Source organism: Eleutherodactylus coqui, chromosome 3 (assembly GCF_035609145.1).
Source record: "Eleutherodactylus coqui strain aEleCoq1 chromosome 3, aEleCoq1.hap1, whole genome shotgun sequence".
In the NCBI taxonomy this organism is placed as follows: domain Eukaryota; kingdom Metazoa; phylum Chordata; class Amphibia; order Anura; family Eleutherodactylidae; genus Eleutherodactylus; species Eleutherodactylus coqui.
The window spans coordinates 12,777,581-12,792,569 of NC_089839.1; the positions used below are offsets into that span (position 1 = coordinate 12,777,581).

General features: G+C 43.8%; 1 protein-coding gene across 6 annotated transcripts in view; it reads left to right on the forward strand.

Moving 5' to 3' along the window:
* Window positions 1–14,989, forward strand: part of CDC42BPA (CDC42 binding protein kinase alpha) — a 183,641-nt gene that overhangs the window by 104,012 nt on the left and 64,640 nt on the right. For all 6 annotated transcript variants that reach the window (XR_010791138.1, XM_066595127.1, XM_066595129.1 and 3 more), the window contains one exon: window positions 2,422–2,538. Coding sequence is in view for 5 of the 6 variants with exons in the window: in XM_066595127.1 (XP_066451224.1) it covers window positions 2,422–2,538 (117 nt within the window). In the remaining variant the exon portion in view is untranslated. The remainder of the gene's footprint in view (window positions 1–2,421; window positions 2,539–14,989) is intronic.

Genomic DNA, 14,989 nt, shown 5'->3' on the forward strand with positions numbered 1-14,989 from the left:
CCACTTAGTGCTCATTGGTTCCTGAGAATACAAAAATGCATGCAAGTTATCAGTCGAACCAGCGAGAGACCGTAACAGTGAGTGTTCACTCGAAGAGAGCTTGCACATACCGTGTTTCACAGAAAATAAGAGCTACCCCTAAAATAAGCCCTACTCTGATTTTTTTTATTGGGGCTGGGGTGGGATTACACTACATGAAAAAAAAAGCAATACATTAGCCGCTGGTCTCCGGAGCTCTTGCTTGCAGTCCTCAGCCGCCAACAGAAGATCGGTTGCTGGTAATAGGGTTCATAAACCCCGCCTCCAGCAAGCGATGCTTCTGATTGGTTCTCAAGCATCGCGGCTGAGCAATCAATGCAGCACTCGATTATTGGTTTTTCAAGCGCTGTATTGATTGGTTGAGCCATGGCACTCGAGAACCAATCAGAGCTATCGCTTCCTGGAGGCGGGGTTTATGAACCCTGTTACCAAAAAGCGATCTTCTGTCGGTGGCTTAGGACTGAAACAAGAGCGCTTCGGAGTCCAGCGAGAGGGACTCGGACGGCACCTGCTAGGTAAGTATGATTCGAAATCCCCTGAAAATAAGACCGTGTAAGAGCGCACTAATAACAGTCATTATTACACTCTAGCTTCTATTTCAAGCCGCTATTCAGACAGTAGTTGTGCCCCGTGAAGCCACCCTAAGGGTCATTCTACACATACCAATAATGCAATGGTGACAAGCGACAGTCTATGAATGTGTGTCTGCCTGGCGTTTACACTGGCCGGTCCGGAGTATTAGGGGATGACCGGTTATTATTTGTCTGCATGAAGCTTCATCATTGTTGGCGGCCCATTTACACTGGGAGATATGCTGCAACAAACCGGATTTGTTGTGCAGTATAAACGATGCAATCACCCAACAAATGAGCGTTCATCAGGCGCTCCGCAGCACATCCATACAGCTCAATGATCGGCAAACCAGGATCCTGGCCAATGTTCTTGCCTGATCATTGGGCTGCAGAAAAGGCCCTTTAATGGGGTTTTCCAGTTCGGACAACTTTTTCAAATCCAGCCACCCATGACGGTCAGCTGATCTCTGCTGGTTGGAGGAAGGCACAAAAATACCAGCTAGTGTAGCGGCTGATTGAATGTTATGCTGGAAGTACTGTTCTATGGCTGATCATACATCTACCTAATGTCTGTGGGCAGATAAAGGTTTGCTTCATGCTGGCTTCTCTTTCTGGTCTATCTGTTATTAAAGGGAACCTGTCACATCCTCTGAGCCCATAAACTAAGATCATGAACTCATAGGATAGGGAGCGCTGAGTCTATAGATGTGACTTTCATATTCATCTGCCTCCCTGTTCCCTCTCTGTCCACCCGCTAAGCCAGTGCTGTGTCCATCGGGCAGACTCCTATCCATTGTATGCGCTCAGACAATGTCCATCATGAGAGGCACACAAATGAAGAGAAGGAGTCCTAGAATGGTAGAGTTGGAAGGGTCATCGGGTCCGACCCCGTGCTCAGTGCAGGATTCACTAAATCATCCCAGACAGATGTCTGTCCAGCCTTTGTTTGAACACTTCCATTGAAGCAGAACTCACCACCTCCCGTGGCAACCTGTTCCACTCATTGATCCCCCTCACTGTCTAATATCTAATCTGTGTCTCCTCCCTTTCAGTTTCATCCCATTGCTTCTAGTCTTTCCTTGTGCAGATGAGAATAGGGCTGATCCCTCTGCAGTGCGACAGCCCTTCAGATATTTGTAGACAGCTATTAAGGTTCCTCTCAGCCTTCTCTTCTGCTAAACATTCCCAGATCCTTTAACCGTTCCTCATAGGACATGATTTGCAGACCGCTCACCATCTTGGTAACTCTTCTCTGAACTTACTCCAGTTTGTCTATGTCTTTTTCTAAAGTGGGGGACTCAGAACTGGACACAGTATTCCAGATGAGGTCTGACTAAGGAAGAGTAGAGGGGGATAATGACCTCACGTGATCTAGACTCTATGCTTCTCTTAATACATCCCAGAATTGTGTTTGCCTTTTTGGCTGCTGCATCACATTGCTAACTCATGTTCAGTCTATGATCTATTAGTATACCCAAGTCTTTTTGACAGGTGCTGCTGTTTAGCCCAATTCCTCCCATTCCGTATGTGATTTTTTTCACTTTTGTTGCCCACTCAGGAGTCCACCTCAATGCACTGAGAACCAGCTTTGCGGTGACGGAGAGGGAATGGGGAGGCAGATGAGTAGGAGAGTCACACCTCTAGACTCAGGGCCCTTTGTCCTATAAGCCGATAAGCTTAGTTTATGGGATGATAGGATGTGACGGGTTCCCTTTAACTGATGGAGACAGAAGCCTATGCAGTCAGTGTGACTGATTTACTCCAATACATAACCAGTTCCACATTTTGCATTAATTATTTTTTCCCCCAGAATCCACCCAGGCTGTCCAGGCTCTTCAGTATTCGGCAGTAGATGGCCCTGTCACAGCAAGCAAAGACTTAGAAATTAAATCCTTAAAAGATGAAATAGACAAGTTGAAAACCCAAGGTAGGCGGTTTATTCAATGTTCTGTCTCTGTGTCCTTATAACATTGCATTTCTTCATCTTTTTCACTGCCGAATACCAAAAATGAACCGCAGGCTTTGTCTTCACTGCAGATGCATTACCGATGGACAGAGGCGTAACTTGAAGCTCCTGGGCCCCAATGCAGAACCTGTAACAGGGCCCCCAATTATAATGCTTTATTCATAGTACTGGGCTCTCTATATGGAGAAGAGAGGCCTTATGGGCCCCCTAAGGCTCCTGGGCCTGGGTGCAACCGCATCCCCTATAGTTACGCCAGTGCCAATGGATGCATCACAGAGTAAAGCCCCATTTACACAAGACGACTGTTAGGCAAACGATGCCCGAGACTCGTCCCCGCATGTACTCGCTCTCCTGCTGTTGCACGGTTGCTAGTATCATTGGCTCACAGCGTGGCGGCAGGAGGAGATTTCACTCCTCGCTCTCACCCGCCCCTCTTCATTGCTTTAACACAGCAGCCATTCAGTACTGAACGGTCACTATGTTAAGGCAATGGAGAGGGGCGAGGGAGAGCGAGGAGTGAAATCTCCTCCAGCTGCCCGGCCCCCATGCTGAGCGAGCCAGCGATACTCGCTCCTGTGCAAGAGCACGGGAGCGAGATCATGCGGGGATGAGTGTCAGGCATCGTTTGCCCAACCTTCGTCCCGTGTAAATCGGCCTTAATTTTTGTCAAGTGGTCTAAAGTCTGAAATTCAGATAGCAGCCTCAATTCTCTCATGGCTGAATTTGCATATTGAATCCCTATGGATGGTCCCTTCATTGCTGGGATCAGTGGTGGTACCAAAGTTTGGAGTCCCACTGATCAGAACGTGGTGACATATCCCAGTAACATGCCATTACTTTACAGGATAGGAATAACCGTTTACAGTGTATGGGTATGCAGGGGTTTTGTTTCTCCTTGTGGAGGGCACCAAGTAGGCTTGAGGAGACTTATATGTCATGCAATGCTCCTCTGGGAAATTTGATATGCAAATGGTAGATGATATAATGTCTCTGCAGCGCCACCTATTGGAAGATAGTTTCACTATAAGTCAATGTCCGACTTCTAACATGATTAGGGATAAAAGCCAAAGCAGAGTCTTCTCTAAAAGGAAAGGCACCCGTCTACAGACAGCAGTTGGTGGGCTGTGAGGTCTGTATATGCCAGCTTTACATTATTGGTGGATCTAGCTGGAAGGGGTTAAATGAATCCAGTGTATATGGTGGAAAGGGTAAGAGGGATTCCCCAGCCCCTAATTAGTATGGTACACATTTAGCAGCGTTTCTGTTGTCATCACCATATGACCGGGGCCGGCAGTCCCTGACCACTGATTAAAGAGTTAGCCCTTTTGGGGTCAGAGAACCCTTTAGGGTACGTTCACACATGGCGGACTTTGGTGCGTATCTGCATTAATATCCGCTGCATTTGGTGCAGATTTTGCTGTGAATTTGTATCAAAATCCCCACCAAATTTGCGGATTTTGACATATTTTTGATGTGGAAATTGAAGCAGACTTTCCACTGCGGAAATGGGTTTTCAGAGACGCTAATATTGATGACTTATCCTCAGGTCAGGTCATCAACATTTGATTGGCAGGAGTCCACTGCTTGGGAGGTCTGCCGGTCAGCTGATTAAAGAGGCTGTGAGTGCTGCAGCTTCTTCACTGCATACCATGCACAGCGCCATTCATGTCGTAGTGGCCGTGCCTGGTACAGCAAGCTCAGTCCCATTCCTTTGAACGGGACTGAGCAGCTCTCGGGTGATGTGACTGATGAACGTGATGTCACTGGCCTGAGAAGAGATTGCCCAAGAGTAGCAGTCTCTTCAGACAGCTAGTTGGTGGGGAGTCCCCAGTGGTGGAGCCCCATCAATCAGGCATTGATGACCTATCTTAAGGATCTAACCTTAGTTCATCAATATTAGAGTTCGGGAAAGCCCATTTAATGGTGCTAGCGGTACAGACACACCGATGATCAATGGCCGACTCCAAAAACTGTGGAAGCAGCTTAAGCAGGAACAAGTCATGTCACGTGAATTATATAGACACAAGTAGGTTAGGGGTATATAAAGGGGCAGCTAACCTAACAAGTAGGTTAGGGGTATATAATAAAGGGGCAGCTAACCTCACAAGTAGGTTAGGGGTATATATAAAGGGGCAGCTAACCTAACAAGTAGGTTAGGGGTATATAAAGGGGCAGCTAACCTAACAAGTAGGTTAGGGGTATATAAAGGGGCAGCTAACCTAACAAGTAGGTTAGGGGTATATAAAGGGGCAGCTAACCTAACAAGTAGGTTAGGGGTATATATATAAAGGGGCAGCTAACCTAACCAGTAGGTTAGGGGTATATAAAGGGGCAGCTAACCTAACAAGTAGGTTAGGGGTATATAAAGGGGCAGCTAACCTAACCAGTAGGTTAGGGGTATATAAATGGGCAGCTAACCTAACAGGTAGGTTTGGGGTATATAATAAAGGGGCAGCTAACCTAACAGGTAGGTTTGGGGTATATAATAAAGGGGCAGCTAACCTAACAAGTAGGTTAGGGGTATATAAAGGGGCAGCTAATCTAACAAGTAGGTTAGGGGTATATAAAGGGGCAGCTAACCTAACAAGTAGGTTAGGGGTATATAAAGGGGCAGCTAACCTCACAAGTAGGTTGGGGGGGGGGGTATATAAAGGGGCAGCTAATCTAACAAGTAGGTTAGGGGTATATATAAAGGGGCAGCTAACCTAACAAGTAGGTTGGGGGGGGGGGTATATGAAGGGGCAGCTAACCTAACAAGTAGGTTGGGGGGGGGTATATAAAGGGGCAGCTAACCTAACAAGTAGGTTAGGGATATATGTAAAGGGGCAGCTAACCTCACAAGTAGGTTAGGGGTATATATAAAGGGGCAGCTAACCTAACAAGTAGGTTAGGGGTATATAAAGGGGCAGCTAACCTAACAAGTAGGTTAGGGATATATAATGGGGCAGCTAGCCTAACAAGTAGGTTAGGGGTATATAATGGGGCAGCTAGCCTAACAAGTAGGTTAGGGATATATATAAAGGGGCAGCTAACCTAACAAGTAGGTTAGGGGTATATAAAGGGGCAGCTAACCTAACCAGTAGGTTAGGGGTATATATAAAGGGGCAGCTAACCTAACAAGTAGGTTAGGGGTATATAAAGGGGCAGCTAACCTAACCAGTAGGTTAGGGGTATATATAAAGGGGCAGCTAACCTAACAAGTAGGTTGGGGGGGGGGTATATAAAGGGGCAGCTAACCTCACAAGTAGGTTAGGGGTATATATAAAGGGGCAGCTAACCTCACAAGTAGGTTAGGGGTATATATAAAGGGGCAGCTAACCTAACAAGTAGGTTAGGGGTATATAAAGGGGCAGCTAACCTAACAAGTAGGTTTGGGGTATATAATAAAGGGGCAGCTAACCTAACAAGTAGGTTAGGGGTATATAAAGGGGCAGCTAACCTAACAAGTAGGTTAGGGGTATATAAAGGGGCAGCTAACCTCACAAGTAGGTTGGGGGGGGGGGTATATAAAGGGGCAGCTAATCTAACAAGTAGGTTGGGGGGGGGGTATATGAAGGGGCAGCTAACCTAACAAGTAGGTTGGGGGGGGTATATAAAGGGGCAGCTAACCTAACAAGTAGGTTAGGGATATATATAAAGGGGCAGCTAACCTCACAAGTAGGTTAGGGGTATATATAAAGGGGCAGCTAACCTCACAAGTAGGTTAGGGGTATATAAAGGGGCAGCTAACCTAACAAGTAGGTTAGGGGTATATAAAGGGGCAGCTAATCTAACAAGTAGGTTGGGGGGGGGGGTATATAAAGGGGGAGCTAACCTAACAAGTAGGTTGGGGGGGGGGGTATATAAAGGGGCAGCTAACCTCACAAGTAGGTTAGGGGTATATATAAAGGGGCAGCTAACCTCACAAGTAGGTTAGGGGTATATATAAAGGGGCAGCTAACCTAACAAGTAGGTTAGGGGTATATAAAGGGGCAGCTAACCTAACAAGTAGGTTAGGGGTATATAAAGGGGCAGCTAACCTAACAAGTAGGTTAGGGGTATATAAAGGGGCAGCTAACCTAACCAGTAGGTTAGGGGTATATAAATGGGCAGCTAACCTAACAGGTAGGTTTGGGGTATATAATAAAGGGGCAGCTAACCTAACAAGTAGTTTAGGGGTATATAAAGGGGCAGCTAATCTAACAAGTAGGTTAGGGGTATATAAAGGGGCAGCTAACCTAACAAGTAGGTTAGGGGTATATAAAGGGGCAGCTAACCTAACAAGTAGGTTAGGGGTATATAAAGGGGCAGCTAACCTAACAAGTAGGTTGGGGGGGGGTATATAAAGGGGGAGCTAACCTAACAAGTAGGTTAGGGGTATATAAAGGGGCAGCTAACCTAACAAGTAGGTTGGGGGGGGTATATAAAGGGGCAGCTAACCTCACAAGTAGGTTAGAGGTATATATAAAGGGGCAGCTAACCTAACAAGTAGGTTAGGGGTATATATAAAGGGGCAGCTAACCTAACAAGTAGCTTAGGGGTATATAAAGGGGCAGCTAACCTAACAAGTAGCTTAGGGGTATATAAAGGGGCAGCTAACCTAACAAGTAGGTTAGGGGTATATAAAGGGGCAGCTAACCTAACAAGTAGGTTAGGGGTATATAAAGGGGCAGCTAACCTAACAAGTAGGTTAGGGGTATATAAAGGGGCAGCTAACCTAACCAGTAGGTTAGGGGTAATATAAAGGGGCAGCTAACCTAACATGTAGGTTAGGGGTATATAAAGGGGCAGCTAACCTAACAAGTAGGTTGGGGGGGTATATAAAGGGGCAGCTAACCTAACAAGTAGGTTAGGGGTATATAATAAAGGGGCAGCTAACCTAACAAGTAGGTTAGGGGTATATAAAGGGGCAGCTAACCTAACAAGTAGGTTAGGGGTATATAAAGGGGCAGCTAACCTAACAAGTAGGTTAGGGGTATATAAAGGGGCAGCTAACCTAACAAGTAGGTTAGGGGTATATAAAGGGGCAGCTAACCTAACAAGTAGGTTAGGGGTATATAAAGGGGCAGCTAACCTAACAAGTAGGTTAGGGGTATATAAAGGGGCAGCTAACCTAACAAGTAGGTTAGGGGTATATATAAAGGGGCAGCTAACCTAACATGTAGGTTAGGGGTATATAAAGGGGCAGCTAACCTAACAAGTAGGTTAGGGGTATATAAAGGGGCAGCTAACCTAACAAGTAGGTTAGGGGTATATAAAGGGGCAGCTAACCTAACAAGTAGGTTAGGGGTATATATAAAGGGGCAGCTAACCTAACAAGTAGGTTAGGGGTATATAAAGGGGCAGCTAACGTAACAAGTAGGTTAGGGGTATATATAAAGGGGCAGCTAACCTAACAAGTAGGTTAGGGGTATATAAAGGGGCAGCTAACCTAACAAGTAGGTTAGGGGTATATATAAAGGGGCAGCTAATCTAACAAGTAGGTTAGGGGTATATAAAGAAGCAGCTAACCTAACAAGTAGGTTAGGGGTATATAAAGGGGCAGGTAACCTAACAAGTAGGTTAGGGGTATATAAAGGGGCAGCTAACCTAACATGTAGGTTAGGGGTATATAAAGGGGCAGCTAACCTAACAAGTAGGTTAGGGGTATATAAAGGGGCAGCTAACCTCACAAGTAGGTTAGGGGTATATAAAGGGGCAGCTAACCTCACAAGTAGGTTAGGGGTATATAAAGGGGCAGCTAACCTCACAAGTAGGTAAGGGTATATAAAGGGGCAGCTTGCATGTGCTGCACGTAGAAATACAGCCTGCTCCTCGTCTACAGGGGGGGAGCGCACATTCCTGGGCTCGCTCGCGGCTCGCCATTTCCTTTCGGGTTAATATTCCGAATTGCAGTTGTGTTTTGTAGGCAGACATGAGGAAGACTTCCTTCTCTCTGGCGTCGGAGCCGCAGGATGTGTGCCAGGTCTCTGGGTATTCATAGAAGACCTGATTCCATTTAATGAACTCAGCTGGGAGCAAATACTCCGATACTGAAAATCATTTAGTTAGGTCTAATGAAATGCCAGCAAAGTGCTCCTGAGCAGCCGCACGGCCCTGGCACCGGCATCCATCTCTACTGCGTGGTCTTAAAGAGCTTACGCACCCTTCATCATCAAAATCCAGAAAGTCTGAAAACGCGGCACAGAAATTCAGGATAATGTGGGATTTTCATAAAGGGACCGTCTTATATTGTGGAGTATTGGAATATCTGATGTCTGTGGTAGCATGGCGATTCAGTGTTGCTGCGCCATTTCCAATCGGGTGATGCATAGTTGACTTAGTGTTACTCCAGTCACATCCAGAGCTGCAGTCTCAATTCTGCTGGCTGGCAGTTTGTACCGTCTCTGTCCTGCAACAAGAATAGGAAATTGTGATTTTTTTTTTTCTCCTCCTGGACAGCACAGGGGAGTTCTATTACCTGGTGCTGTCCTTTCCTTCAGTATAGCCCCCACTTTATCAGAGACCCCCATCTAGTAGCGCGTTGGATCTCCTTTGGCCGTAAGACTTGCAGCAATTCATTGTAGCATGGATTCTACGAGGTGATTTCATCATTCTTCAGAAATATCGGCCCCTGCGGACAGGAAGCTTTTTGTAGTCCCTGCAGATTAGATGGAGGTGCTGACATGTTCTGACCAGCTGACAGGAAGGGGTCAGCGATTCATGCTGCTTGTGCCAAATTCTGATCTCCCATCAGCAACAGAAATCTGGACCCATCTGACCAGGAGATGTGTTTCCGCTGCTCAGTGATAGAGTTCGCCTTTCTGTTTCTCTTGGCGCTGGAACTGCTGTTATAGCCCATGCGTGTAAGGAAGGACAAGTTACGCATTCAGACACATTAATTGGAGCACCAGCTTTGTATTCGTCTGACTGTGCAGAACGATTCCTGACATCCTCCTCCGACCCCTTTCAGTGATGAGTTGTTACCATCCACAGGATCCCCTTTAGCTGGATGTTTTCCTTGATCGCGCCATTCTTTATAAACTCTCCACACCGTTACGTGAGAACGCCAGGCAGTTAGCAGTGACATCCCGACCCGGCTAGTCTAGCACCGATGACCCGACCTCATTGGAAGTCGCTCCGATCGCTGGATTTTCCCATCTAATGTGGATTCACACTGAAACGGATCCACAGAAAACTTTTATGCTGCACTCTGGGGAATAATTTCCATAGAGGGAAACTGTAATCATGAGAGGGTTGGGATCTAACAAAGTGTCCGTTCCTGCTACATTAGACCGGCGGTCTCTATGGGATATAACGGCGATGTTCTGCAGCAGAGGATGTGGAAAGCATCAGATAGTAATGCGCTCTCCGTACACATCTGCCTTCTGTAACAGTTTCCCATCGTCGGTCACATGTGGTAATAACACAGACTCCGTCTCCGGCATTCCTGGTATGAGCGTACGAGGGGACGCACCATGTGCAATCACTGACTCACCGGGGAGGAAAGTCGTCATCTGGGAAAAGAAGATTCAGCAAAATTTCTTGCCGCCCCGTCTGCGGTATAACCCTGCCTTACTACTGATCTAGTCGTCCTCTGCTGCCCCTGCCCACGTCTGCTGCCCCTGCCCACGTCTGCTGCCATTGCCAGCCCTCCTGTGGCATCACCTACCCTGTCTATTGCAATGCACATTTCTGTTTTTAGGAGTTTTATCCCTTTCTTACCCTATACATGTGGCATCATGCGTGTGACTGAAGGCCAGCGTAGACGGTGCCCCACTATTGTGCCACCCAGAGTCATCCTATATTTCTGCCATCCTTTCACAGTCGTGATCCCGCTCGCCCGTCCTGGCCATGGCATCTGTTGCTTCTCGCTTATCCCTTTGGCCGTACATTACTTTTTTCTTATCCTTGTGAACTTTTCATCTACTTTATAGGTTCTTCAGCATTTCCAATCTCTCCTCCTGTCAGTGACTGAATGGGTTCTTGTTCACACCCAGAGTCTAAACAACATCTCCATATATTATGTTCATAGGGGGCAGCAGGTTTAGGTCTTATTCACACAAGCCATGCATCGCGGCCAAAAATTGCATCAATGAAGAATGGCCATGATAGAGCCCTGAGATTAACCCTTTCCAATCCAATTTGTATCTTGGTTTTCCTAGGGGGCTTACTCTTTTTCTGCCGTTACACAACGGCGCTATCTGCTGGCTAAGGCCAGTACTGCATGAGGTGACACGTTGGATAGGCTCCGACAGCAGAAAGGCTGGCAATATATACAAGAGAACCCCGACGGACGTCTTTAAACATCAGAGCTGTACAGCCTGAAATAATAATGTCTTCAGAGGTCAGACAGTGGATTGGAAAGGGTTAATTTGCTTTTTCTCGTCCATTCACACGGGGGCGTATCGCGTGAAAAATACGCTGCAGCGTGGACTTCCGTCGGTCGGCAGCAACCTTTGGAATGACTTCCAATGCTTTATTATAGACTTATTCTACTTCTGGCAGCTAAGGGCTTCCTATAGCTGTATCCTGCCTAGACAATGCTCTGTGAGCAGAATCGATACATTGTACCTGCACAGATACATTGTAGCAAACTATCAGGACAAGAAGAATATTTGTGCTGCTGATGTGTTAAGCTTCTGGAGGATTGTCTAGACTGGATGCAATTGTTGCAAAGCCTAATTAATATAAATATGTTCCCCATTCACTATCAGCAAGCAGAGATCTTACCAAACGTGACAAATCAAAACACAAAGTATATTACAAAGTTGTAGAACTTTTCGCTGCATTAACATAAAATCGGAAACCCCATTTACATTTTCTAGCGCTATTGAAACAAAGCCGTAACCATTCTGGAGCAGTTGTACTGGAGCAAGTACCCCCTCCCCAATTACATATGAATTGCTGCCGCTGGAGATGTCTTTGCAGTGACTCATAAAGCTGGAGCTGCCGGACGCATGTGTTTCCAATCCGGGCCGAGCGAGGAAGACTTCTGTTGTTTCGGTAACACAGGAGAACATTTTTTAGGAATTCTGCTCTGCGCCAATGCCAGGACTGCGAACGATAACACAAAGAGCAGATTTGTCTTGGCTGACAGCGACAACAAGAAAACGCTCTCCTGGAGCAGACTGCGCGGTGCGGGTCCAGCTACTTCTTCCTGCGCACAAAGTATCATTACATTAGATTCCAGGCAAACGTTCTAATCCTGCCAAATCCCCATATTTCATCTCACCGGCACTGATAGGTTCTGCTGGCGACACGTCCAGATTTCCGTGCGTTCAGATATGCGGCGCTCTAGGAATCTCGCTTTGTGTGCATCGCAGGTCGGCCAGAGTTTGGATCCGAGTTCCGAGGAAGTTCTCTTTTTTTTTTTTATTAGTTTCATTTTACAAGAAGCTCATTAGTAGACGGGAGAGGGGAGCCAAAACCTCTGAGCGGCAAACCGCAGCGCCTCACCGGAGGAGGCAGGGAGTCATGCCGAGTGTGCTGTAATCTCGCCATGTCCCAGAATCCTCTTCTGCAGTCACACTCGTTCGTTATTAAGATGGATTCCATCTTCCTATTGCATTTATAAGGTGCAGCCATAAGATACATCGGATTGAAAACAGAAAAAAAACGTAATCCATCCGAGAGGAGTAATAGTACTATTATTGTACTGCGTGTTTACTTGTTAGATTTTCTTTAGATGTTCAGCTTATCCAACATTACTACTAGTAATAGGTTAAGTACCAGTGCTTACATATAATATATCCCATATTATACCCGAAAATGGGAATCTAAATAGCCATACGTGACTTCAATAGGGTCACTTACGTGTGTCTGTACATAACTGATATTATGCTTCCCTCCTATGTACGAGATTAAAACCACTATAATACTGCCTCCTATGTACAAGAATATAACTACTGTAATACTGCTACTATGTACAAGAATATAACTACTATAATACTGCCCCCTATGTACAAGAATATAACTACTATAATACTGCCCCCTATGTACAAGAATATAACTACTATAATACTGCCCCCTATGTACAAGAATAAAACTACTATAATACTGCTCCTATGTACAAGAATATAACTACTATAATACTGCCCCCTATGTACAAGAATATAACTACTATAATACTGCCCTCTATGTACAAGAATATAACTACTATAATACTGACCCTATGTACAAGAATATAACTACTATAATACTGCCCCTATGTACAAGAATATAACTACTATAATACTGCCTCCTATGAACAAGAATATAACTACTATAATACTGCCCCCTATGTACAAGAATATAACTACTATAATACTGCCCCCTATGTACAGGAATATAACTACTATAATACTGCCCCCTATGTACAAGAATATAACTACTATAATACTGCCCCCTATGTACAAGAATATAACTACTATAATACTGCCCCCTATGTACAGGAATATAACTACTATAATACTGCCCCCTATGTACAAGAATATAACTACTATAATACTGCCCCCTATGTACAAGAATATAACTACTATAATACTGCTCCTATGTACAAGAATATAACTACTATAATACTGCCCCCTATGTACAAGAATATAACTACTATAATACTGCTCCTATGTACAAGAATATAACTACTATAATACTGCCCCCTATGTACAAGAATATAACTACTATAATACCGCCTCCTATGTACAAGAATATAACTACTATAATACTGCTCCTATGTACAAGAATATAACTACTATAATACTACTCCTATGTACAAGAATATAACTACTATAATACTGCCCCCTATGTACAAGAATATAACTACTATAATACTGCTCCTATGTACAAGAATATAACTACTATAATACTGCCCCCTATGTACAAGAATATAACTACTATAATACCGCCTCCTATGTACAAGAATATAACTACTATAATACTGCTCCTATGTACAAGAATATAACTACTATAATACTACTCCTATGTACAAGAATATAACTACTATAATACTGCCCCCTATGTACAAGAATATAACTACTATAATACTGCTCCTATGTACAAGAATATAACTACTATAATACTGCCCCCTATGTACAAGAATATAACTACTATAATACTGCCCCCTATGTACAAGAATATAACTTCTATAATACTGCCCCCTATGTACAAGAATATAACTACTATAATACTGCCCCCTATGTAAAAGAATATAACTACTATAATACTGCCTACTATATACAAGAATATAACTACTATAATACTGCCCCCTATGTACAAGAATATAACTACTATAATACTGCCCCCTATGTACAAGAATATAACTACTATAATACTGCCCCCTATGTACAAGAATATAACTACTATAATACTGCCCCCTATGTACAAGAATATAACTACTATAATACTGCTCCTATGTACAAGAATATAACTACTACAATACTGCCCCCTATGTACAAGAATATAACTACTATAATACTGCTCCTATGTACAAGAATATAACTACTATAATACTGCCCCTATGTACAAGAATATAACTACTATAATACTGCTCCCTATGTACAAGAATATAACTACTATAATACTGACTCTTATGTACAAGAATATAACTACTATAATACTGCCCCCTATGTACACGAATATAACTACTATAATACTGCCCACTATGTACAAGAATATAACTACTATAATACTGCCCCCTATGTACAAGAATATAACTACTATAATACTGCCCCCTATGTACAAGAATATAACTACTATAATACTGCCCCCTATGTACAAGAATATAACTACTATAATACTGCCCCCTATGTACAAGAATATAACTACTATAATACTGCTCCTATGTACAAGAATATAACTACTATAATACTGCCCCTATGTACAAGAATATAACTACTATAATACTGCCCCCTATGTACAAGAATATAACTACTATAATACTGCCCCCTATGTACAAGAATATAACTACTATAATACTGCCCCCTATGTACAAGAATATAACTACTATAATACTGTCACCTATGTACAAGAATATAACTACTATAATACTGCCCTCTATGTACAAGAATATAACTACTATAATACTGCCTCCTATGTACAAGAATATAACTACTATAATACTGCCCCTATGTACAAGAATATAACTACTATAATACTGCCTCCTATGTACAAGAATATAACTACTATAATACTGCTCCTATGTACAAGAATATAACTACTATAATACTGCCCCCTATGTACAAGAATATAACTACTATAATACTGCCCTCTATGTACAAGAATATAACTACTATAATACTGCCCCCTATGTACAAGACTATAACTACTATAATACTGCCCCCTATGTACAAGAATATAACTATTATAATACTGCTCCTATGTACAAGAATATAACTACTATAATACTGCCCCCTATGTACAAGAATATAACTACTATAATACTGCCCTCTATGTACAAGAATATAACTACTATAATACT